This window comes from Oryza brachyantha, chromosome 4 (genome assembly GCF_000231095.2).
Source record: "Oryza brachyantha chromosome 4, ObraRS2, whole genome shotgun sequence".
In the NCBI taxonomy this organism is placed as follows: Eukaryota; Viridiplantae; Streptophyta; class Magnoliopsida; order Poales; family Poaceae; genus Oryza; species Oryza brachyantha.
In genome coordinates, this window is record NC_023166.2 from 17,100,353 (window position 1) to 17,121,715 (window position 21,363).

General features: G+C 42.2%; 4 protein-coding genes across 5 annotated transcripts; 2 read left to right on the forward strand and 2 right to left on the reverse strand.

Annotated features, from left to right (window-relative positions):
• The first annotated feature begins 3,733 nt into the window (after window positions 1-3,733).
• LOC102716122 (calcium-dependent protein kinase 13) lies at window positions 3,734-8,292 on the forward strand. Its single transcript, XM_040523125.1, has 7 exons — window positions 3,734-4,807; window positions 5,244-5,387; window positions 5,475-5,627; window positions 5,743-5,858; window positions 6,260-6,427; window positions 7,072-7,296; window positions 7,944-8,292. The coding sequence occupies exons 1-7, from the start codon at window positions 4,084-4,086 to the stop codon at window positions 8,064-8,066; spliced, it is 1,653 nt and encodes a 550-aa protein (XP_040379059.1). The 5' UTR covers window positions 3,734-4,083; the 3' UTR covers window positions 8,067-8,292.
• A 179-nt stretch (window positions 8,293-8,471) lies between these two features.
• On the reverse strand, window positions 8,472-11,273 carry LOC102720703 (pentatricopeptide repeat-containing protein At3g24000, mitochondrial-like). The gene has a single exon (XM_015836067.2). The coding sequence runs from the start codon at window positions 11,271-11,273 to the stop codon at window positions 8,604-8,606; it is 2,670 nt and encodes an 889-aa protein (XP_015691553.2). The 3' UTR covers window positions 8,472-8,603.
• Window positions 11,274-11,427: 154 nt separating this feature from the next.
• On the forward strand, window positions 11,428-14,670 carry LOC102716679 (alpha- and gamma-adaptin-binding protein p34). 2 transcript variants are annotated; one of them, XM_040523151.1, is made up of 7 exons: window positions 11,428-11,618; window positions 12,069-12,129; window positions 12,260-12,395; window positions 12,558-12,702; window positions 12,781-12,885; window positions 13,662-13,790; window positions 13,986-14,520. In XM_040523151.1, the coding sequence occupies exons 1-7, from the start codon at window positions 11,531-11,533 to the stop codon at window positions 14,498-14,500; spliced, it is 1,179 nt and encodes a 392-aa protein (XP_040379085.1). In that variant the 5' UTR covers window positions 11,428-11,530; the 3' UTR covers window positions 14,501-14,520. The 2 variants fall into 2 exon arrangements, with proteins under 2 accessions (XP_040379085.1, XP_015692223.1); XM_015836737.2 differs by having other exon boundaries at window positions 12,558-12,885; window positions 13,986-14,670.
• Window positions 14,671-14,822: 152 nt separating this feature from the next.
• LOC102716403 (protein MULTIPLE CHLOROPLAST DIVISION SITE 1) lies at window positions 14,823-17,392 on the reverse strand. Its single transcript, XM_006652637.3, has 4 exons — window positions 17,067-17,392; window positions 16,406-16,572; window positions 15,381-15,768; window positions 14,823-15,222 (listed from the first exon to the last, which is right to left on the reverse strand). The coding sequence occupies exons 1-4, from the start codon at window positions 17,277-17,279 to the stop codon at window positions 15,028-15,030; spliced, it is 963 nt and encodes a 320-aa protein (XP_006652700.1). The 5' UTR covers window positions 17,280-17,392; the 3' UTR covers window positions 14,823-15,027.
• Between the last annotated feature and the right edge of the window lie 3,971 nt (window positions 17,393-21,363).

Consider the following 21,363-nt stretch of genomic DNA (forward strand, 5'->3'; position numbering starts at 1 on the left):
GTAACTTTCACATTTATTGTAGACTAACAGTTTCGTGCTGGCCCTGAACTCCTGATCACTATAGTTAGCGTTATGATCCTCAATTCCACATGCCGTCAAAACTAGTCCATTCGTCTTCTTTCAATTCGACTGAAACAAGTGTGGTAGAACAGACATATTCCGACACACAACTTTCGTTGAGCAAGACGCCAATTTTGCAACCCCAGCAAGGCATTGATTCAAGCTTTAATCTGTTTTTTTTCAGATGATTATTGTGCTAACTGAGCCCCCTTTTGCGAGGTTAATTAAGCTTTCCTAAGAGCACAAAAACATTCTTAAGCAGAAAGTTTGCTCATACTGTCGGTGTTTTAGGCATATACTAGCTTGAGATAAACTGAAGCATATCATGTCTACTTCTATCCACAACACTACCCGTACCGTGATAGATTCAAATCGAACCATTACCATCAGATCAGAGCCTAATATGCGGTGGCGAACCCAATACAAAAATTATCGGGTTCAATACATACTAATTATCTAATTTTTATACTTATACACTAATTAATATAATATAATTTAGTAAGAATTAGATAATTTAGCCGGGGACCTCGGACCCCGGGAAGGTGAACATAGGTTCGCCCTTACTAATATGGACGAGTAGATACTATTACGTGCCACAAGATTAAAAAAAATCAAAAATAAATCCAAACTACCCAAAGACTTCCAAACCCGTCTTTTTTACTTCCGCTTATATTTTAAACAAAAATTTAAATTTTTAACTTTAAATTTAAAGTTTTACTATAATTTATTTTCTAGTGTTGACTTTTATGTTGCTAAAAATATATGTATAAAAAATTATTCATTTTTTTTAAATACGCCGTTTGTGGATCACGCCTTGAACAACATCGATCGATGCAGAAACTTGCATGGTGCGCTGTCTCCTGTCAGGTTGTGACCCGTCGTCACCGGGTGATTGATTTTCCTTTTGTTCGGAATAGTTTCAAAAAATAATGTGTTTGAATCCTTCACATGCAATGCCTTGTTGCAGAGGTCTCTTCAGCTGTTTAGAGCATCCCAACAGTTTATCTAAATTTGGTCATCTATATCTTTATTTGGATGATCATTTAAAACACTTTCATCCTTCATATCCCTTTGTACTCTAGCAGATAATCTATTCATGACATCCTCTATATTTATTTGGAGGATTGAAAAGAGAACATATAGAGTTTCTCTTCTAATATGAATGACACTGGAGCTCAGCTTTTAATCTACATCCTCTATTTCTAAAATGGATGATAGGATGGATGAGCTGATGGGATGCTCTTAGGCCGGATTCGAAACAGCGGGTAGCTGCAACTTTTTTTACACATAAAACAAGAAACATTGTGAGTACATAACTTTAGTATTTTGAAAAGTCTGCAAATGAAAAACAATGTATTAGTTTAAATGATAAGCCATTTAAACACGGCCATCAGATTGCATGCAGCATCTAGACAAGCTCGGTATTTTGCGAAATCTGGCCGGCATGACTGGCGTTTTTTTCCTGGGTTGGATTCTGCATGCAATTTTCTAATACCAGTATAAATACTATGTACATCCATGAATCCATCTTTTCTCGGCAATGTCTGGCGTCAGTTGCTGCACATGGGCATGATGCAATGCAATCAATCCATGTGCGCAGGCAGCAACGCCGGCCACGATTAGCAAACATGATTTGTAGCACAGGCATCGCAAAAAGAAAAAAAAAAGGGGCAAATTAGAATCCAAGATATGGACAGATCGTTGTCCGCCTGTACAAGCCAAGATATATATTCAGCAGGGATAATTGCTAAACTCCTTTCTGTCAGTAACACGGTTGGGCATGCCATCGTTGTCCGTTCGGCGATAGCGATTCTCCTGCAGATGATAGGTCAACTCCTGGGTCGATTTTTATTCTCTTTCAAAACTGGGATTTCCTGCTCCTGAATTCCTTAAGCTTGTGCGAAGGATATTCGTTATGCAAACCGCATCCAGGAATCAAAAACCAGATCGAGTTGATAGTGTATTCGTGTATTCATGTGAGCGAAAAGTGCCATGTCATACTGATTCCTGAATCTGACAAAAGCACGAGCAGATAACGCTTGCTCGTGCAGTGCTGGGATGCTGGTGATGCATGGGAAAGTTCAAAGTTCCGTGTGGTAGGTTTTGGCCGGCATCTGGAAGCGATGGAACCATAAGCTACTGGCCATCCAATCAATCCATACGCCATTAGTCCATAGTGGTCATAGAAAGATAGGTTAATGACAGCAATACGGAATGGAAAAAAATGGGAAAGGCAGCGCCGGACCTACGTTCCCGCTAAAAGGCAAAGATAATGTCTAGTCATAGTAGTATTTACTTTTCGGAAAGTGAATATCCTGCAATACGCACGAGTGAGAGTAAAAGTGGAGGTGCCAGTTATTTATAGTGAGGGTGTGATCATGATTGGGCAGAAAACTCTAATGCATTTGTAAAGAAACAGCAGTGATCGACTGGTAACGGCCAAAATGGGCAAGAAGACATGACTTTGGGGTCATTGGGTATTCCCAACGCAATGACTAGGATAGTGTCCATAGTATTAAATGAGTTGCCACCTAGGATGAAAGATGACGTGGCAAGTGAATAAATGAGGAAAGCGAATAAAATCATGCCTTGCATGAGGCATGGTTTTTACACAACATCCAAGATATTATGTGAGATAGGTAGCATTAAATTTAAGTGTGAAGTGATATTTGAATTGAAAGAGTAGTGTCTAGTACTAGTTTTTTGATGATGTGAAGTTTATATAAATTACATATAGTGTTATGGGTTGAGAATGCACTTAGGTTTCTTTCACAGATTTACGCTCATTAATGGTCTAGTACGATCATTAAGGATACGTTCATATGCGTCACCGCATTATATATCGAAATCCTGTAGATTGGGAATAAGCAGATAGCAGCAGTTAGTCAACAGTACAAGTCAAAAGTCAGCAAGATGAGCTTTCAGGCAAGTAGTACATCTGCATTCTTGCACACAATTTTTCTCGATCCGTTCGGAGTAGATCCGATCTCCAGTTCCAAAGCGAAAATTCGTCCAGTCCCACGCATGTCTCGAAACTCAGAAACTTCCTCGCAGTTGGAGGTGGTCAATAAAAAACGTGCGCGCCCGAGAAACAGCTTCTTTTTTTTTTCCTCCCTTTCTCATTGCGTGCGTGACATCCTCTGTGCTCGCTCGCTTTCCTCGCTCTACACTCGCACTTGCTTTTTCCCCTGTCATGTGTTACGTCTAGGCTGTACGCATCTCTCAACAACAAAAGCGTCGCACTTGCACGCCTCCCTCCTTCGTTCCTCGGACCCGCACGGCAGCGAGAGGCTCCGGGTGAGGTGGACGTGGTAGAATGGCGTCCGCGACAAAAATGCCGCGCCGGCGCCGGGAACGCCCGCGCCGGCGGTTACTACTAGTCTACTAGTACAACGAGGCGAGCGAGCTGCGAGCCGCACGGCGGGTTGCCCACTTGCCCGGGTGCGTCCCCTCACCGGCTTGGCGGGTCCACGCCCAGCCGCACGGCAGAGTTCAGTGTACCCCGGCCTTCTTCGCGGAAACAGAGGGGGGAACACGAGACGAGAGCCTCCATCGTAGTTTTGGTGGTATCGCACTGACCGCCACGATACGAAACATAGAATACGAAGCTAGCGTCCAATAATTTCTAGCCTATCTACTCACCCGCACACGGAAGAACACAGGGCCAAGTTGCGGTGGCTAGCTGTTGCGCTCGCTTTCCCCCAAACGTGACCTGACGGGAGGGAGAAGTCGCCATGAAGCAGCGCCTCCTGCTGCTGATCGCTTTCTCGCCTCGTTAAATCTCTCCTCCACCCCCATCCAGTTTCCTCTTCGCTTCTTCGTGCTCGTGAGCTCGCTCGCTCGCTCGCTTGCTAGCTTCGGCGAGAGCTCCCCTGCGGCCAGATCAGAGATTCCCCTGCGGCGGTTGGGAGGTTTCCTCTTCGGCTAGCTCTGGCGTTTCTGTGAGCGGGGAGCACCAACCGCGCGTGGGGTGGGTGCCCGGAGCTTTGATGCGCGTGGCCGCCGGATTCTCCCCGTCGTTTGATGGGCAACGCATGCGGCGGTTCCCTTATTAGATCCAAGTACCTGAGCTTCAAGCAGACGTCGCACCGCCAGGACACCGAGGACAACGCCGCGGCGGCCGCCGACTCGCCGAAGAAGCCTTCCCGCCCTCCCGCAGCCGCCACCACGGACCCCAACCCAGTCTCCGCGTCGGCGCCGGCCGCCGCCATGAGGCGCGGCCAGGCGCCCGTCGACATCGGCTCGGTGCTCGGCCACCCCACCCCTAACATCCGGGACCTCTACGCCATGGGCAGGAAGCTCGGACAGGGTCAGTTCGGCACCACCTATCTTTGCACCGAGCTATCCACCGGGGTGGACTACGCTTGCAAGTCCATCTCCAAGCGCAAGCTCATCACCAAGGAGGACATCGAAGACGTTCGCCGCGAGATCCAGATCATGCACCACCTCTCGGGGCACAAGAACGTCGTCGCCATCAAGGGCGCGTACGAGGATCAGCTATACGTGCACATCGTCATGGAGCTCTGCGCCGGCGGAGAGCTCTTCGATCGCATCATACAGCGTGGCCACTACAGCGAGCGCAAGGCCGCCGAGCTCACTCGGATCATCGTAGGGGTCGTCGAGGCCTGCCACTCGCTCGGGGTCATGCACCGGGACCTCAAGCCCGAAAACTTCCTGCTTGCCAACAAGGACAATGACCTCTCGCTCAAGGCCATTGATTTTGGTCTCTCAGTCTTCTTCAAGCCCGGTAAGCCACTGAGCAGAACCCACATACTTTACACTCTGTTTTAGTACACTATTCCAATGCAAAATTATTATATGCAATATTTTAGCTTCAAATTAGAATTAACATGGGCTGGTTTATCCATTATATGAAAAGGAATTAGAGTTAACATGCAGTTGCAATTATCAGTGTCTGAATAGATTAGTTGGCAGGCAGTGGAACATTTAAGGATAGCACTATAGCAGTGGTAACATTGCCGATGAGTTCACTTCATCCTGCAATGCATGAAATACACGTTTTGGGACAGTTCAGTGGCAGAGTAATCTGATGGAAGCTCGCCGTGAAGAATTTCTTAGATAAATGCAGTGGAAACCGATGGAAACTGAATCACATTTTCCTCTAATTAACGATGGAAGCTCACTTGCGCCTCCTTTTATTCTTCCTTTTTTATCCATATCAGGTCAAGTTTTTACCGATGTTGTCGGAAGCCCGTACTACGTAGCTCCAGAAGTTCTGTTAAAAGAGTATGGACCAGAAGCTGATGTTTGGACTGCTGGTGTCATTCTCTACATTTTGCTAAGTGGTGTGCCCCCATTCTGGGCAGGTAAATGTTGATTACGCACTCCAGTTAACTTGGGAAGCTTTTTTGTGATGATTGTAGCTTGACATTTTTTGTATGCACACAATGCAGAGACACAACAAGGAATATTTGATGCTGTATTGAAAGGCGTTATTGATTTTGATTCTGATCCTTGGCCTGTGATCTCTGATAGTGCAAAGGATCTTATAACAAAAATGCTCAATCCTCGCCCAAAGGAACGCTTAACAGCACATGCAGTTCTATGTTAGTTTCTTTCAATATGTTGTACTTGTGGTTTTATTTTTTTCTAAGGCTTATCCATTCACTTGACACATTTTCAACTGTTGGGGAAAAAAGTAACATTTGAGTTTGTGCTCAGGCCATCCATGGATTCGTGATCATGGAGTTGCTCCTGATCGGCCTCTTGATCCAGCTGTCCTATCTCGCATCAAGCAGTTCTCTGCAATGAATAAGTTGAAGAAGATGGCTTTGCGGGTATTTTTTAATGACTTTAAGCTTAAGTTTTAAGTTGCCAGCTTTGTGATGGATGGGGTTACAATAAAGTTATTTTTCCTCTACTATAGACTGTTTATTCGCTATAATAGGTTGTTTTGCTCAATCTATCAACTTGAGCTAAATTACATAGCAGATCCATTTCAAAGTCAGCTGTTGATAAGTTTTTGTAGCATTTTCTATTTACCCACCATATTCTTGAACATGATTGGATATTTTTTCTAGTGTTAACAGGGGTGATGTGTTTGACAATTTCTTTTCAGTCTTCCCTTAATACTAGGAGTTATTACAATAAACCATGTTGAATTTTGGAACCTGTGCTGTGCAATGAAGCATAATTAGTGGGTTTTGCATTTATGGATAACTTGTGTTTATCCTACCAGGTAATAGCTGAGAGTCTCTCAGAGGAGGAAATTGCTGGGTTGAAGGAAATGTTCCAGACTATGGATGCTGATAACAGTGGTGCAATCACATATGATGAACTTAAAGAAGGCTTGAGAAAATACGGTTCCACGCTAAAGGACACTGAGATTCGTGATCTTATGGATGCAGTAAGTTAACTAACCTATTTGAATGCTGCTTTGGATTTCGTCAGTGCAAATGACTAAATTTTTATTAACTTAAAGTTACCTTGAGCTTAAAGCCTTAAAACATTCTGGATCAAATGCACTTTGGTGTCATGTTACTCATAAGTTTGTTGAGATTTGAGAAACGTCTGGGTAAAAACACCGAAAAAGAAAACTCTGCCTCCTACCTTCTCACAAGATCTCTTGACTTCATGGAGAAGCTTGAACGCTCAAGAAAGAAATCATTACCCATGCATTTTCCTTTTGTTGGTTATTTTCTTTAGAACATTTATAATTAGGAAACGTGTAGCAGACAAATCTTGCCTTTCCATTTTTTCTTCTTATTTTACTTTGAAACTGATATTGGAACCTGAATTCTTGAGCTCATGCTAATATGCTGCAACTAGAACTTGTTTCATTAAATGCTTGACAGCTGATGTTTCCTGAACATGTGCTTATGTTCCAGGGGACGAAAAATTAATTTTAGTCAACTTAAATTCTTTGTAGGCTGACAATTTCAGCTTCATGCTTAGTCTTTCTACTGGAGACTATGTAAACATTTCAAAGACAGGTTCTACATGGTAAATCAAGAGACTTACATTGTTCCTTTTGTTCTGTCGCTTCATCAGGCAGATATAGACAACAGCGGGACAATTGATTATATTGAATTCATTGCTGCAACATTGCATCTCAACAAACTGGAGCGAGAGGAACATCTGGTGGCAGCTTTCTCATATTTTGACAAGGATGGAAGTGGTTACATCACAGTGGATGAGCTGCAGCAAGCTTGCAAAGAGCATAACATGCCAGACGCCTTTCTTGATGATGTCATCAATGAAGCTGACCAGGATAATGTAAGTATAGAGTTAAAACTTCCTGATGTGCTATATAACTATGTTGTATATTATTCTGGTCTTAGCTGGAATAAGTACAAAAATGAAGGTGCAGGCAGCGGGTGCAATAAAGCCTGTTCATTAGTTAAGAGAATTAAAGAATGCATTGGATTGTTTAGCACCTGAACTACCTAGGCGTTGAAACTCCGATCCATTATTAGTATCAAATACGTTATAGGTGGTCTAAGGTCTTAGATAGTTGTTCACTAGTTCTTGGAGTCAATAGGCTCTATTTATTAACAAAGGTTCCGGGGCCTCTCTTCAATAACCAGCACAGTTCATTTATCACTACATTAATAAATGTTTATGGTTCTGTTACTACTGTTAGGCTGCGTTCTTTTTAGACCGATTATTCCTCGGCTTTTCCATGCATACTTCCTGAACTGCTAAATGATGATTTTTTTTTTGCAAAAAAAAATCTATATAGAAGTTGATCATCTCATATTTATAAAGTAGATTTTTAACTTTTTAGTAGTTGATTATATTGTTTATACCATGAAGTAGCTATTGAAAGTCAAATAATCTTTCATCTTCATCTACACAAAGAACACAACAAAAGGAAGCGAGTAACATAACTTGTCTGGTCACATGTTTTTCTCTTTTGTCAGGACGGGCGCATTGACTATGGAGAATTCGTTGCCATGATGACTAAGGGCAATATGGGAGTCGGACGAAGAACAATGAGAAACAGCTTGAATATCAGCATGAGGGACGCACCTGGTGCACTCTAGATTTCCACGATGTACAGCTTACGGCTTTTAGCTTCTTCCTGTCTTCCTGCCCACGAACTCCTGCAATTTTTTAGCGTTGTCAAATGTATGTGGATGTGTGTTTTTTCAGGTGGTTCTGATTTAACTTGTCAATTGATTCCCCATGGAATGCATAACAAGATGTTCATGTCACGCACACACGATGCTGGGTTGTAAATGATCTTGTACGTCATTGCTTAACTCTGAAGGAGTGGAAGTGTCCAGTGAACTAGCTCGTATGCTTCCACTATCCGTGTTCCAGTGGATGAACTTATACTGGCTGTGTTGGGTGTAATTGTTTTACCAACATTTTACTGGGCCATGCCAAGAGTATTCTGCGCATAGCTTCATCCTAGATTTTTCTGGGCATATATCCACACAAATGGGAAAGGGCATAATCATCGAAGATGGAGATAAATAACATGAGGAAACGAAATTTCCGGTGTTGCATATTATTTTACTTCTCTCAATCAAATATCTGCGCTACAAAAATGGATTCCTGAAAAAAATGCTCCGTGGTCACCAATAGTCTCCGCAAGAGCAAGAACCATTTTTAAAGTGGTGAAACCGAACACCATCTCGGATCACAAACTCCCGATCAGTCGCCGACGATATCAGCTTGATCACCGTGTGGCAGTCCCCGCAAATGCGCAGGTTCTTCATGATGTGAATAGGCATCCACGCAGGCAAGCTCATGATCCCAAAAGCCACAGCCAGCTTCTCGCTGTGATGAATCTCAGAGCGTGGCGATTCGGTCCTCACATATCCGAGGTGTGCAATCTTTTCCATCAGTTCATCCAGCTTGTTCCGAATTGCAATCACTTGCGGGTGGCTCACATCATCTGCTTTGAAGACGTGAACCTTGTTGTCGACTTCCATCCAGCTATAGGCCGGGTTTTTCTTTATCCCTTTGTCCCTCATTAGCTTCCTGACTTGTGCAGAATCATCTGACTTACCAGCATCGGAATAAATCTTGGCTAGAAGCATATAGCTTCCAGAATCAGGCGAGTCCAGCTCGAATAAGTGCTTCGCTGACAATTCTGCAAGCTCATCGTTGCCATGTATCTTACAGGCACTGAGAAGAGCTCCCCAAACTTCAGCAGTTGGTTTCATGGGCATTTTATCAATGAGATCCTTGGCTTCATTCAAATGCCCTGCACGGCCAAGAAGGTCAACCATGCAGGAGAAATGCTCCAACCCTGGAGATATGTCGTGGACTCTTGTCATCGTATCAAAATAGAGTTTCCCCTCCTGCACAAGTCCAGAGTGGCTACAAGCTGACAGAACTGCGACATAACTTATGTAGTCAGGTTTTACATCTTTGCTCAGCATATCATCAAATATTTTTACAGCTTGCTTCCCCATGCCATGTTGTGAATAACCAGTGATCATCGCATTCCATGAAATCAGATCCTTTCCATTTAGGAGGTCAAATAGTTTTTGAGCCTCTGATATCCTTCCACATTTGGAGTACATTGTGATAGCCGCATTTGCGACTGAAACGTCTAAAATGAGTCTGGCCTTTACAGTATGACCAATAATCTGATCTCCAAGTTTATTTGCACCTATCTCTGCACACCCTCTGAACAATGTAACATAAGTAACCCAGTCAGGAGTGACATCCTTCTGACTTAGCATAGCACTGTACATCTTGAGGCCATCTTCCTCAGCTCCATGCTGTATATATGCCCCCAACATTGCATTCCACGTAATGACATTCCTTGTGGTCATGCCATCAAAGAACTGACGAGCCTTACTGATGTTCCCAACTTGAGAATATGCAGTAATCATGCTAGTCCATGATACAATATCCCTTTCAGGCATCGAACTGAATACTAATTCAGCATTCTGGAGATCACCACACTTTGCATACAATGATATGAGAGAATTGGAGACGACGATAGCTTGATCGTGTCCACTTTTCAAACAGAGCGTGTGCAGCTGCCTACCAAGGCACAAATCCATCCTGTTGAAGCATCCACTTACAAGAGTTGCCAGTGCAAATTGATCAATCGCCCTCAACTCAGCTCTCATCTGGTTGAACAACTTGACAGACTCACTGAAGCACCGATACTGCAAAGATCCCCCAATTAGAACTGTCCATGATACACTATTGCGGTCATGTAAAGAACTGAATACTCTCTTTGCTTCGTTGAAACAGCCACATTTTGCATATAGCTCAATTAGAGCACTGGCAACATAAGGATCAATTTGTGGTAGGTTGTGAATAACTTTAGCATGGAGTTGCTTACCCCATTCCAAAGAAGACAATCTAGCACATACAGTCAGAGAACTAGTGTATGTGGTTGAATCAAGTCGCACACCATTTCTTTGCATTTGTACAACCAAATCAAGGGCTTGCCTGAATCGCCCAATCTGGGACGACGCTGCTATCATCATATTCCATGAAACAACATCTCGTTCGGGCATGCCCTTAAAAAACTCAATAGCTTGATCGACTCCATATAACTTGGCATACCCTGCTAGCATACTGTTCTGACAGAAAACAGTTGGCCTCTCAATCCGATTGAACAATCTTGAAGCAAAATCGATAGATCCACATCTTACAAACATGTCAACAAGAGCAGTCTCAACGTTTGGGTCGTCCCAAAAATCAAACTTCCATAACAACCCAAGCAGCTGTGGTGCTAATTCATGCCAGCCAAGAGCGCCACAAGATTTCATAACACAGCAAAATGTGAAGGCGTTTGGCAATGAATCCCCACTTCGATGCATTGACATGAACGTTTCCAGACCATCCAAGAATCGGCCGGCCTGGAAGTATCCGGACATGAGCGTGTTCCACGAGGCGACATCCCTGGTGCGCATTCTGTCAAACAGGTCCGCGGCGTCGCTCAGACTGCCTAGCTTGGTATACCCGTTCATCATTATGTTGTGTGTGATGACGTTGGGCTCTCTGATGTCCGCCTGAAGCAAGCGGCGAGCATCGGAGAGGGATCCGCAGGAGAGGTAGGCATGGAGTAGTGTGTTCTGGAGGAAGACGGCGGACGCGAGGCCCACCGTGACGAGGCGGCCGTGCAAGGCGCGGGCCCCGGCGAGTGCCCCGCGGGAGCCACACGAGCGAAGCGCGTCAGCAAGCGCCTGGGTGACGGCCATGTGGGAGACGGTGGCGGGAGGAGGAGGAGGAGGAGACGGTAGCGGCGGCGGCGGCGATGGCCGCTCCATCATTCAAACGCGTCGCGGCGGGCGGCGGGAGGGAGGCGAAGCAAAAGCAACCGAAGCGAGCGAACGGTGAGCCTTTCAATGACAAGTGGGCCCTTAGTTGTGGGAGGCGGAGACGTATTGTCAGCGTGAAAGCGTAAAGCCGTTTCATTGGCTGCTTACCGTCTTCTAGTCCGTCTTCCTCCTCCTCCTCTCTCTCTCCTCGTTGCCGTCGCGACTCGCGAGGAAGACTAGCAGTGGGCGCAGGGGTTTGGTTCGTGGCGATGGAGAGCGGAGACGGATCCTTGGAGGCGCGGCCCGGCGTCCTCCTCGTCGGCGCACCCGGCGTCGGCAAGAGAACCATCCTCTCCCGTGAGATCTCTCTGCCCTTTTTCTGCCTTTGACGTGCTCTGAGTTGTTCTGCCTTTGACGTGCTCTTATTTGGATGCGGAAATATTCGACCTGATGGAGTAGCGAAACATGAGGTGCTTTGAGGGAGAATGGGATACAATTTCGAGTAGTTGGAGAAGAAGAGACCCACGCATGATTGTTCTGTACTCTTCACTCTTGTAGATGATATATACTCTACAAATTGTCAATTACTACTTCAGTTTCTTAATAGGTCTCCAAATATTTGATTTATCAAGTAATTGATGAAAACTATTATGCACTAATAGGTCTAGCTTTATGCACCATATTGAAAAATTGTCATTTTTTAAAGGATGATTGACAAATTACTTGTGATATGGAGATTTAGATTCCTATGCTTCCCGTTTCATGTTTTCATCCTCTTAATTTCTAATCATTTTGCATAAACTTCAGGGTTGCTTGCAGCTGAAATACCGGACACACATGACCTGTCATCGGGTGTGCTGTGTCAGGGGTATGTGTGATTTTCCTATGACAGTTTATTTTTTTGAATGAACTACAATACTTAGAGAAGTAGTGGACATAATTTTGAGTTGGCCTTTTGATATCTAACAGGATCTCTTTTGCTATTGATTGGTATCCAGGTGGAACATTGACACAAAGTACTACTCAGCGGATCTTTCTGTTTGGACAGCACATCTTGGGCAAGGGTTTTCTCTTGACTCCCTCCCACATCTTGACCAGTTGGCTGCTCTTGTTATGGTCTTCGATATGAGTGATGTCCGAACTGCATCCTTAACATAAATTCTTACCGTTAACTAGCCTTTGTTGTTCCATTTACAATCTTTTATCTTTCTAACTCTTGCGAACTATATAAACTGTTTATCTTACTTTTCTAATCTTTGATAGTACAATAGGATAATTGTATTTGAAATTATGCAGGAATCATCCTTCCTTACTCTCCAGAGCTGGGTTTCTAATGTCGATGTTCAGAGATTTGAAATTCTGTTGTGCATAGGAAATAAGGCAGATCTTGTACCTGGCCATGGTGCACATGTAGAATACAGGAGGCGTATGCAAAAGAATGGTGAGTCAAGTACTGATCCACATCCTGAATACGTGGATTTTGGGATAAATGAAAGTGAGGGCTGTGGCTTGTTATCAGAGGAAGAACCACATATAGAGATCAGAGGCTCCACTTCACAGTGGTGCATTGAACACAACATTGAGTATGTTGAAGCTTGTGCTTCCAATACGGACTTTGATAAATGTAAGTTGTATTTGGGCTGTGATTCTCAAGTATTTTCTCCACACCATTTTATACATCAACATATTATTTAGTTTTCTGTATGCTACCACAAGTTCCAAGTTGAGCAACATTGTCCTTTAAAAATACTCTTATAAAATAACGTTCTATTTGGATCAAAATTAAGCATGCCATCCACCTGCTTCCATCATATTGTATGACTACATTTATCATATCTATTCTTAGTAATGTAGAAGATGAAGGCAGGGCCCAAATTCTCTTACTGGCATCATAAGATGTGTTTCTTAGTTCTTAATGAAGCTGAGGAATGAGGACATTGAACTTGTTAGTACAAAGGGGAAAGTACCTTCAGCTTCTTTGCAAAATGCTTCCAGCCGAACCCTTTTTTGAGTTGGCTTAAGTCTTCAAACACCTCTAAAATAAAAGGCTCAGTTTTGATTCTTTTTTTGTTTTAATATTTATCAAACAAGACTTTGAGATTCTATGTGACATCTCGGATATCAATTAACAGCTGCATTTCATTTGATTGTATTGAACTGTGAGTTGCTCTAGTTTGGGCAGTTTCACTTTGTCAAATCATTTCTCTTACTTTATGAAGTTCTTTTGTGGACAAATTAGTCTAATCCATGGTTATTTTGATTTGTGTTTTTTGTTGAAATATTATGATTATTGTTTTGATGATCTCTAATGGAAAAGGACTTATTCTGGCCAAAGATAAATATTTTCTGGATCTTGGGTTGTTTCTTTGTTAATTGACTTCTATTCATACCTTGCAATAGGTCTATCGGTAAATGGTGATAGTCAAGGCTTAGAGCGACTCTTTGGAGCCCTTTCTGCACACATGTGGCCTGGAATGATTCTGAAATCGGGAAACAGAATAACCGCTCCATCCTTGGTTGAGAAAGAAGGTGAGTTAAACCACTGAATTGGTGGTCATGGTTATTGCGATGACTTGACGAATCCTGTTTGCTCTGTAATATATAACAACTTAGGGTACCATGCTAAACTGGTTCCCTGCTCAGTAATTTAACTGTTAAAAGATGCTTACCTATTGAGCAGAACATTTTGTTATTTGCTTAATTTTTTCTGTTTCCTTTGTACAGAATCTACAGATGATGAATCGAATTATGAATTCGAGTATGAAGTTCTGTCCAATGGATCTGATGAACAATGGGAATTTATTGGTGAGTCGAGTACATCAAGAGACTTGGAGGGATTAAATGAAGATACAGCTACCCATGATAAAACACATCAAGCTGTGTATGCTGATGCTAATTCGTTGGCACCCAATCCTCGTCCAAATGGCAAAATGACAGAAACTCCTGAGGAAAAACCTGTATCTCAGAGCGATAAAAGTGAGGTTAGTAATAATATGGAAAACACACAGGCCGATTCTTCAGAGGAACTGCAAGCTGGTATCCCAGAGGTTAACAAGCCATTTGACGATGAGCATTACGGCCTAGATGATCTAGAGCGGCTAATGTCAGAGATTGGCAACATGCGCTCCAACTTAAGGCTCATGCCTGATTTCCAAAGGAGGGAGATGGCTGCCAAGTTAGCCATGAAAATGGCAGCTATGTTTGGTGATAACGACGAAGAGGGCTCTGAGGAGATCTGAGTTATATGACCTATCAATTATGACATGCTGGTTTGTACAGCAGTACACTAGTACAGGGCACAAGGCCGAGCAGGCAATCTCTATACGATGTCATGATTCCCAGTGAAATTTTGTAGGTGTACTACCTTGAGTTATTCCGTATTTACCATTGTTACTGTTGTAAGATGTATGTTTACATTAGGTGACCTGGAGTTTTCTGGAATCGACTTGTCTGAATTTGTGTGTTATTTTCCAGATATTATGCTGCTCTGTCATTGAGCAAAATATCCATATACATGTGAAATACATTTGGGCAGTGCATCCGGATAACCTGACAAAGAAAAGAAAATATCCATATACATGTGAAATACATTTCGTAGCAACGCCCCGTGGGCCCAGACCGGCATACGGCTGCTCATGCTTATCAAGTCACGACGTAAACCTATTCTTCCAAAATTCTTCTATCTACAGCTAAAACCTCAGCCATCAGTACACTACACAACAAAGCTGTTCGAGCATGTGCTACGGAGATGACACCATTCACAAATTTATTGTTCCTCCAGATTTTTTGATCGTGAATTGCCGTCAGTGCTATGCTTCTCAGACTCCAAGGTAGGTTGACCATTTTGGTTCTTCTCTGTGCCAGATAACGAGTTTTGCAGATTCCCAGATGACTCGCTTGATAATCTTAATTGTCTGTCACTACGCTGCATATTCCTTTGGCTAGATGAGAATTTGTTAACCTGCAAAAGATATTAGGAACTCTAGAAAATTATTATAAAATGAAAGATAGGTGGTAAAAGAAAGGTCTTCGATTGATTGAGATTCGAGCTTCAATTGTTCAAATGAGCTTGGAATTTTACAATAAAGCTATAAATCCTGACTGTTAGGGTCTACTCACATCGTTTGAAGCCTCTAGCCTTGTCTGCAAAGCTTCATGCTCAGCTTTGACACGGGATGGGACGCCATCCTTTTGATAAACATTTTGTTTAGCAGTCTCCTCATCTACTTCACTTGAAGCAGCAGCAAATGGGTGGTTTACTGGAATCCATCTAACTGTGTCTGGATCAACATCTGGTGGTAAGGAATCTCCTTCTTTAAGAAAAACAGTGGGCCTTTTCCACTGATATGTGCGTGATCTCCTTTTCTGATGCATTGCTTGTTCTTCTTTTGTAAGCCTAACAGGAGCCAGCCGGTACTCCTTGCCAAACATTTGAGCAGTAGAAGCACCCTCATCAATCTTAACTAATGGATTATTGAAAGGATCATCGTACACTCGGAGTTTTGCCCTGCAGTAGTAATTTTGGACAAATTATTGCTTGATTCAAAACAAACTCTTATGGGTTGATGCAATAAATATTAAACCTAAGCTCCCAATTGCACAATGATTTTCTTCTATCATTTATGTTTTATTGAACATGAACATTAAGGTTGGTTATCTTAAACTCAAGTAGAATTACCTGGCTTTACAAGTCAACAAGATTATGGTGTGGGAATATAGTGTTACAGTAACATTAAGCAAGCTAGTAACAACAGTTCCTCCCATAATACATAACAAGATCATTAGAAAGGAAAATGGAAGGGTACACAATTGGATGTCATGGCACACCAGTGATCTAATGTTAGACGAGTATATAGTAGGAGATATGAACAACCTATGCCAGCACTCAATGTTTTGTAAACATGATGCATAAACACAGCCAATTTCCAAATATCTCTTCAAACGTCCATCAAGTATAAATGTGTAATGTTGAAAATCGTTGGTGGGTAATTGATTTATCTGAACACTATCGCGAATAAATTTCAATGATGTTACTGTTAGAAGCATGCCCAAAAGGCACAGCCAAGTATATTTCAGCATGTATAGCTTTAGTGGATATTGTACATGGGGATGCAAAAGTTAAGATCAATAAGATAGCAACATACATCCCACGTTGTCCTGATTTTAATTGTCCACGCCTTATTAGGTCAGCAACAGAACCTTTATTGTCACGCTCATGAATCCTAATGATGACCTGTCTTGCAACAGCAGCCAACAATGTGATGCCGAGACAGAATCCAGCAATAAAATTTAGTCCAATGTTTTGTCTGATCTGCATGCAAAGATAAGAACAAGATAAGAAAGTGCCTAAAATCCCAAACTTTGTAACTGATGAGTGATGACAAGGGAACTGAAGGTTACTGAAGGTGCATCAAGAACAGAGTAGAAGGGCATATGGGCTAGCAAACTCATGACATTTTCACATTCCATTGACAAAGTTCATAAATATTCGCAAGGGATGCATCCATAATTCCATATTCTACATTCAGGCACAACTACAACTGCTCGTCGGCTCCACATTTGCTGCATTTTCTTCTACTGTACAACATTACAGTTTCAGTATTTCACAAGGAAAGCCACTACTTTACAGGTTCACACTGATAGATCAATATCATCATTAATCCCATTATGATTCATTCGTTTCCCAAACTCTCCCACAATATGCTAAAACCAACTATATTCAGCAATTCACAGTCTCACACTGACATCAACTAACTACACAAATCCCAATTCGGATAGGAATACCAAAGAAAGGGAAGCCCTTACCGCAGCAACAGCAGGGGGCACCGAGGCGACGACAGCCCTCAGATCTTCCACCCTCTTCTCCAGGGCCGCGACTCTCCGGTCCCCGTTCGCAACGCCATTACCGTCGCTCGAAGCCCTAATTGGCCGGAGCCGCCTCGTCCTCCCGCTCCCGCGGCAGGTTCGGGGAGGCACGAGGCGGAAGGAGAGGGAGACGGCGACGGAGGCAGGCGCCATCGCCGCCCTCGCATGGAGGGGATGGGGGCTAGGGTAGCCGATAGTGTTCAGGGCCCGAGGTGGGAGATGGAGACGAAGGCCATGGCGAACAGCTTTCCCCGTGGCGCAGTGGCTGGCTGGAGGCTGGAGTGCTCCCCTGCCCAGAGACACTCGCACGGCGGGTAAACCGGGCTTCGGAAATAGCCCATGGGCCTCAACTCCGAATCCTTCCAGGCCTAACAACAAAACGAACCTGAGATGCAGCCCATCACCAACGACGACTCCTCTCGCTGTACTAGCGTACTGCGTACTCGTCTACGTCGCCTGCCTGTCTGCCTCGGGCCCCGCCAAACGCACAAACTCCACGTCTCCTCGCCGAACCAGCGCACCGCGCGCATGTCCCTCTCGCGCGCGCTCACGGCCTCGCGAGCCACCGGCGGCGCGGCGGCAACACGAGCGAAGGCGACGTCCCCTACCGGTCCCGCGGACCACGACACCCGCCGCTTCACCGCATCATCAGCGCCACGCCCACACGGGCACCACGCGCCGGTCGACCGAACCACCGAGACCAACAGGAACGCGCGCTGCGGGTTCCGGCGAGCGGAGCGGCTCACGGCTGCTTTTTGACAGGGTCTTATCCCCACCCCCCGCCAGCACGCCAACTTGCCGCCGCCGAGATATCGCTAGCGGATTCAGAGCGCCCGATCCGTTCGATTCGACTGATTGATTGACACAGCGCTATCAGCTGTTGGCACTAACTAAGCACGCCCGGCGCGATAAGCATGCGGGTTATCTTGAGCTGCTACTTTAATCACCATATCCCTACGGATTTGCATTAGTTCCACTAGCTTTACCCTTAATCGGCAACACGGAATACTGCTATCTTAGAACGCCTCCAGAAACAAAGGGTTTGAAAGAAAAGCAGAGGCCCCTTGTATGAACATGAAAAATCCAATCCATACTTCTTTAAAGTAGTAGGGGTAATCTTGAATATGTTATCATCCCATCAACATCTCTAATACATAGTTGTCAAAAAAAAACATCTCTAATACATTTTTTGAAAAAAAGATAGCAGAGGGATTATATGTCAGCCATTCATCACCAAATCTCTACTTTTTATATAAAAAGAAAAAACATTAGAGACCATATATACATCAATTAATAGATGATATATACAATAATAATAATGGGTTAATGATTATTTTTAGTTAAAATCCCGTTACAACACAACCTGTACTAGCTGCTAATGGCATGGTTGTATCGAGAGTGGAAATTGGTCTTTTCAAAGCAGAGATTTGGCTAATTAGCTATAAGTAAAACAAGAAATGTAATTAGTATATAATTAATTACATATTAGTTATTGAAAACATGAAAATTTGATTTATTTGATTTAAAATATTATATAATAAGTTTTATATGATAAAGAAAATTGAGGTGTAGTTGAGCCCACGAGGCCATTTACAATGCAATAATCAGGATAAAGTCTATATAATTAAATAAACTGACATATATAACAAAAGATAATATAACAAGTGAGCAAATGAATAAAGATAAAGGAATAAGGTCTTGCATGAGAAGACATTGCTTTTACCCTACTTTCAAGACCTGAGATTTGTTTGGTTGTCAGCCACACTTTGCCACCCCGAACTAACAAAAATTACCACACTTCCTTAAATTAAGGTTATCGAATCTTTAGCCACATCATGAAACGGGATCTTGTCACACTTTTCCAATTCGTTGACATTTGGAATCTAGTTTGCTCAAAGAGAATCTTATCATAATTGTGCCTGCAAACAAATAGCTGCCAAGTTGTTTAAAGTTAGACATAACGAACCATAGTAAACTGTGGCTAGCAATCAAATACATTCTTAATTTGAGAGACTGGTGACATAAATATAAACTGATAGTGTTTTTATTAAAAGAACAGTGTCCAGTGTTAGTTTGTCTGGTATATTGTACTGTAAATACCCTTAACTAGAAAATAACCGGGTGGTCTGGCTGCTCCAACTAGTCCTGAGTTATAAACTCATACACTGACCCAATCCAAAATATTGTTCTAACTAGTGCGGCCGGCCCACGGACGCCCAAAAAAATACGGGAAGTAATTCTTATCTTATCTCTCGTGCAAATTTACGATTAAACTAGTGCGTCGGTTGAACTTTTGGATCACACAACGTGCACAAAGATTAGCTTGACCTGATTGCTCTTGCAAGATTACTTAATTTTGAGTTTCTTTTGCCTTTTGCCGACTTGGTTAGATACGTCGCTTTTTCCAACGGGTGGACGATTTTCATTTGTTTGTTATAAAGTTATAATATAAGTGGCTTAGTGGGTAGGATTAGCCACACGCGCTTATTACACGGGGAAATTGAGGATTTGTTGGCACCTCCACACTAGTTATTAACGATTTCCTAATTTTCGGGGGTGGCAACTGGCAGGTGATAGTCTGATAGATAACACCTAGTTAGAGCAAGTATAACAGCATACTATATATAAGTCAGTTAAATATTGAGGTGGACAAGAGAGAAGAGAAGAGAGGGGAGAAGCAGGCTAAAAGCTTATAGCCGGCTCGGGCATAAGAATCAAGAAACTCTGTGAGAGATAAGTAAGTCATATATTAATAATAAATATCTAACTATTATATGAGTGAACTGAGAAAAAGCCGCAAAGAGTATTATAGCTTACATGATGGCTATATTATTAGCTTTGCTCTTAAAAACAAATTGGGTATGATTAACCTCCTACCTATCTTGGGCCAAGCTACTGAAAATATAATTTATAAGATTTAATTAAATAAATAAGGGTCTTGTCTATTCTCTTCTATTTATGTTTATAAGCTAAAATTTAAGTTTTAAATATTAAATTTTAAATTAATTTTAGAGTTTTTTCATCATAGTTTGTTCATAAATTATTTTTTATTTACAAATATTTTATTTTGCTTTGTCCTCGTAAAGCCAAATGATGACCTGCAAATAAACCATAACAATGATAATATCAACCATAATACTGTAAACCATAACATTGATAACGTAAACAAGAATACCCTCTCCGGTTTTGGGGCATTCAATTTCTGTCGCTGATACAGCAGTGTGTTTACATAGTGTTTACATATTTTCTATTTCATATGTCCATGATATGTGGGTCCTAAATCGGTATGTTCATATCTAAGCCATGCATTTCTCTCAAAGTGCACAATTGTCAACCGTTGATTTATAGCGAGAGACAAAACACACTAGATTCACATGGAAAAATTGTATACACGTTAAATATGGGTAGTAAGTTTTGGCACTTAGGGCCGGAGATTTTATGTAGAGTTTTCTGTTTCGTTGAGATGTCAGATAGGAAGTTACAATGAAGTTCATTGATAATTAATTCCAATCTAGGTTATACACCTAGCAGAGATGGTTCATCAGAAGTTTTTTTTTTCCCTAACCAGGAACTTTTAGTCTAGGAGATCACAATGGTGTTTGAGATAGCTACGATTTTAAGATTGAAGGATTATTTTATAGCTATTTAAGGATATAGATGACTAAAACTACTATAAAATGAAAATCTTGTTTTTTAAAAAAGTCTAAGGAGGAACCTTTATATATATATATATATATATATATATATATATATATATATATATATATATATATATATACTTTTTTTTACATGAGACACGTTGTTTAGGATCTTGAAAAGTGTGAACACAACATCCAAAATCCAAAATGACCGTCCATGTTTCTTTTGTGTGGAGGTTTTGGTGGACGGTCGATGGCAAATGTTATATGTATAGTGGCATTTGGTCTTGTATCATGATGATTGGCTCGGGCAAGCTCTTTGATGTGAGTAGATGTTGTCGGGTGTGGTGGTGTTTTTATTAAAAAAAAAATTACGTAATATTTTTTATGTTATAGTCACCCCAATATTTTCTATATTAATATAAAACATCAGTTTGTTTAGTGATGCTCATTTAATGAATATTATCTTTAGTGAGTCTATATAGCTAATTTATAAGCCGCACATATATAATATGTAAGTGCATTATAATTGTACTACAGATACACTTATATGATTTCAAGAAAAAAAATACTCGAATGAGTAGCAAAATGTATATCAG

Excerpts from the sequence above, each read along its gene's own strand:
- LOC102716122 (XM_040523125.1), top strand. The coding sequence starts at position 4,084 with ATGGGCAACGCATGCGGCGGTTCCCTTATTAGATCCAAGTACCTGAGC. Across the intron at positions 4,808-5,243 it reads CTCAGTCTTCTTCAAGCCCG|GTCAAGTTTTTACCGATGTT; the intron begins GTAAGCCACTGA and ends TATCCATATCAG. Across the intron at positions 5,388-5,474 it reads TGTGCCCCCATTCTGGGCAG|AGACACAACAAGGAATATTT; the intron begins GTAAATGTTGAT and ends CACACAATGCAG.
- LOC102720703 (XM_015836067.2), bottom strand. The coding sequence starts at position 11,273 with ATGATGGAGCGGCCATCGCCGCCGCCGCCGCTACCGTCTCCTCCTCCT.
- LOC102716679 (XM_015836737.2), top strand. The coding sequence starts at position 11,531 with ATGGAGAGCGGAGACGGATCCTTGGAGGCGCGGCCCGGCGTCCTCCTC. Across the intron at positions 12,130-12,259 it reads TCGGGTGTGCTGTGTCAGGG|GTGGAACATTGACACAAAGT; the intron begins GTATGTGTGATT and ends ATTGGTATCCAG. Across the intron at positions 12,396-12,557 it reads TGGTCTTCGATATGAGTGAT|GAATCATCCTTCCTTACTCT; the intron begins GTCCGAACTGCA and ends GAAATTATGCAG.
- LOC102716403 (XM_006652637.3), bottom strand. The coding sequence starts at position 17,279 with ATGGCGCCTGCCTCCGTCGCCGTCTCCCTCTCCTTCCGCCTCGTGCCT. Across the intron at positions 16,573-17,066 it reads TGCCCCCTGCTGTTGCTGCG|ATCAGACAAAACATTGGACT; the intron begins GTAAGGGCTTCC and ends CTTTGCATGCAG. Across the intron at positions 15,769-16,405 it reads AAATCAGGACAACGTGGGAT|GGCAAAACTCCGAGTGTACG; the intron begins GTATGTTGCTAT and ends TTACTACTGCAG.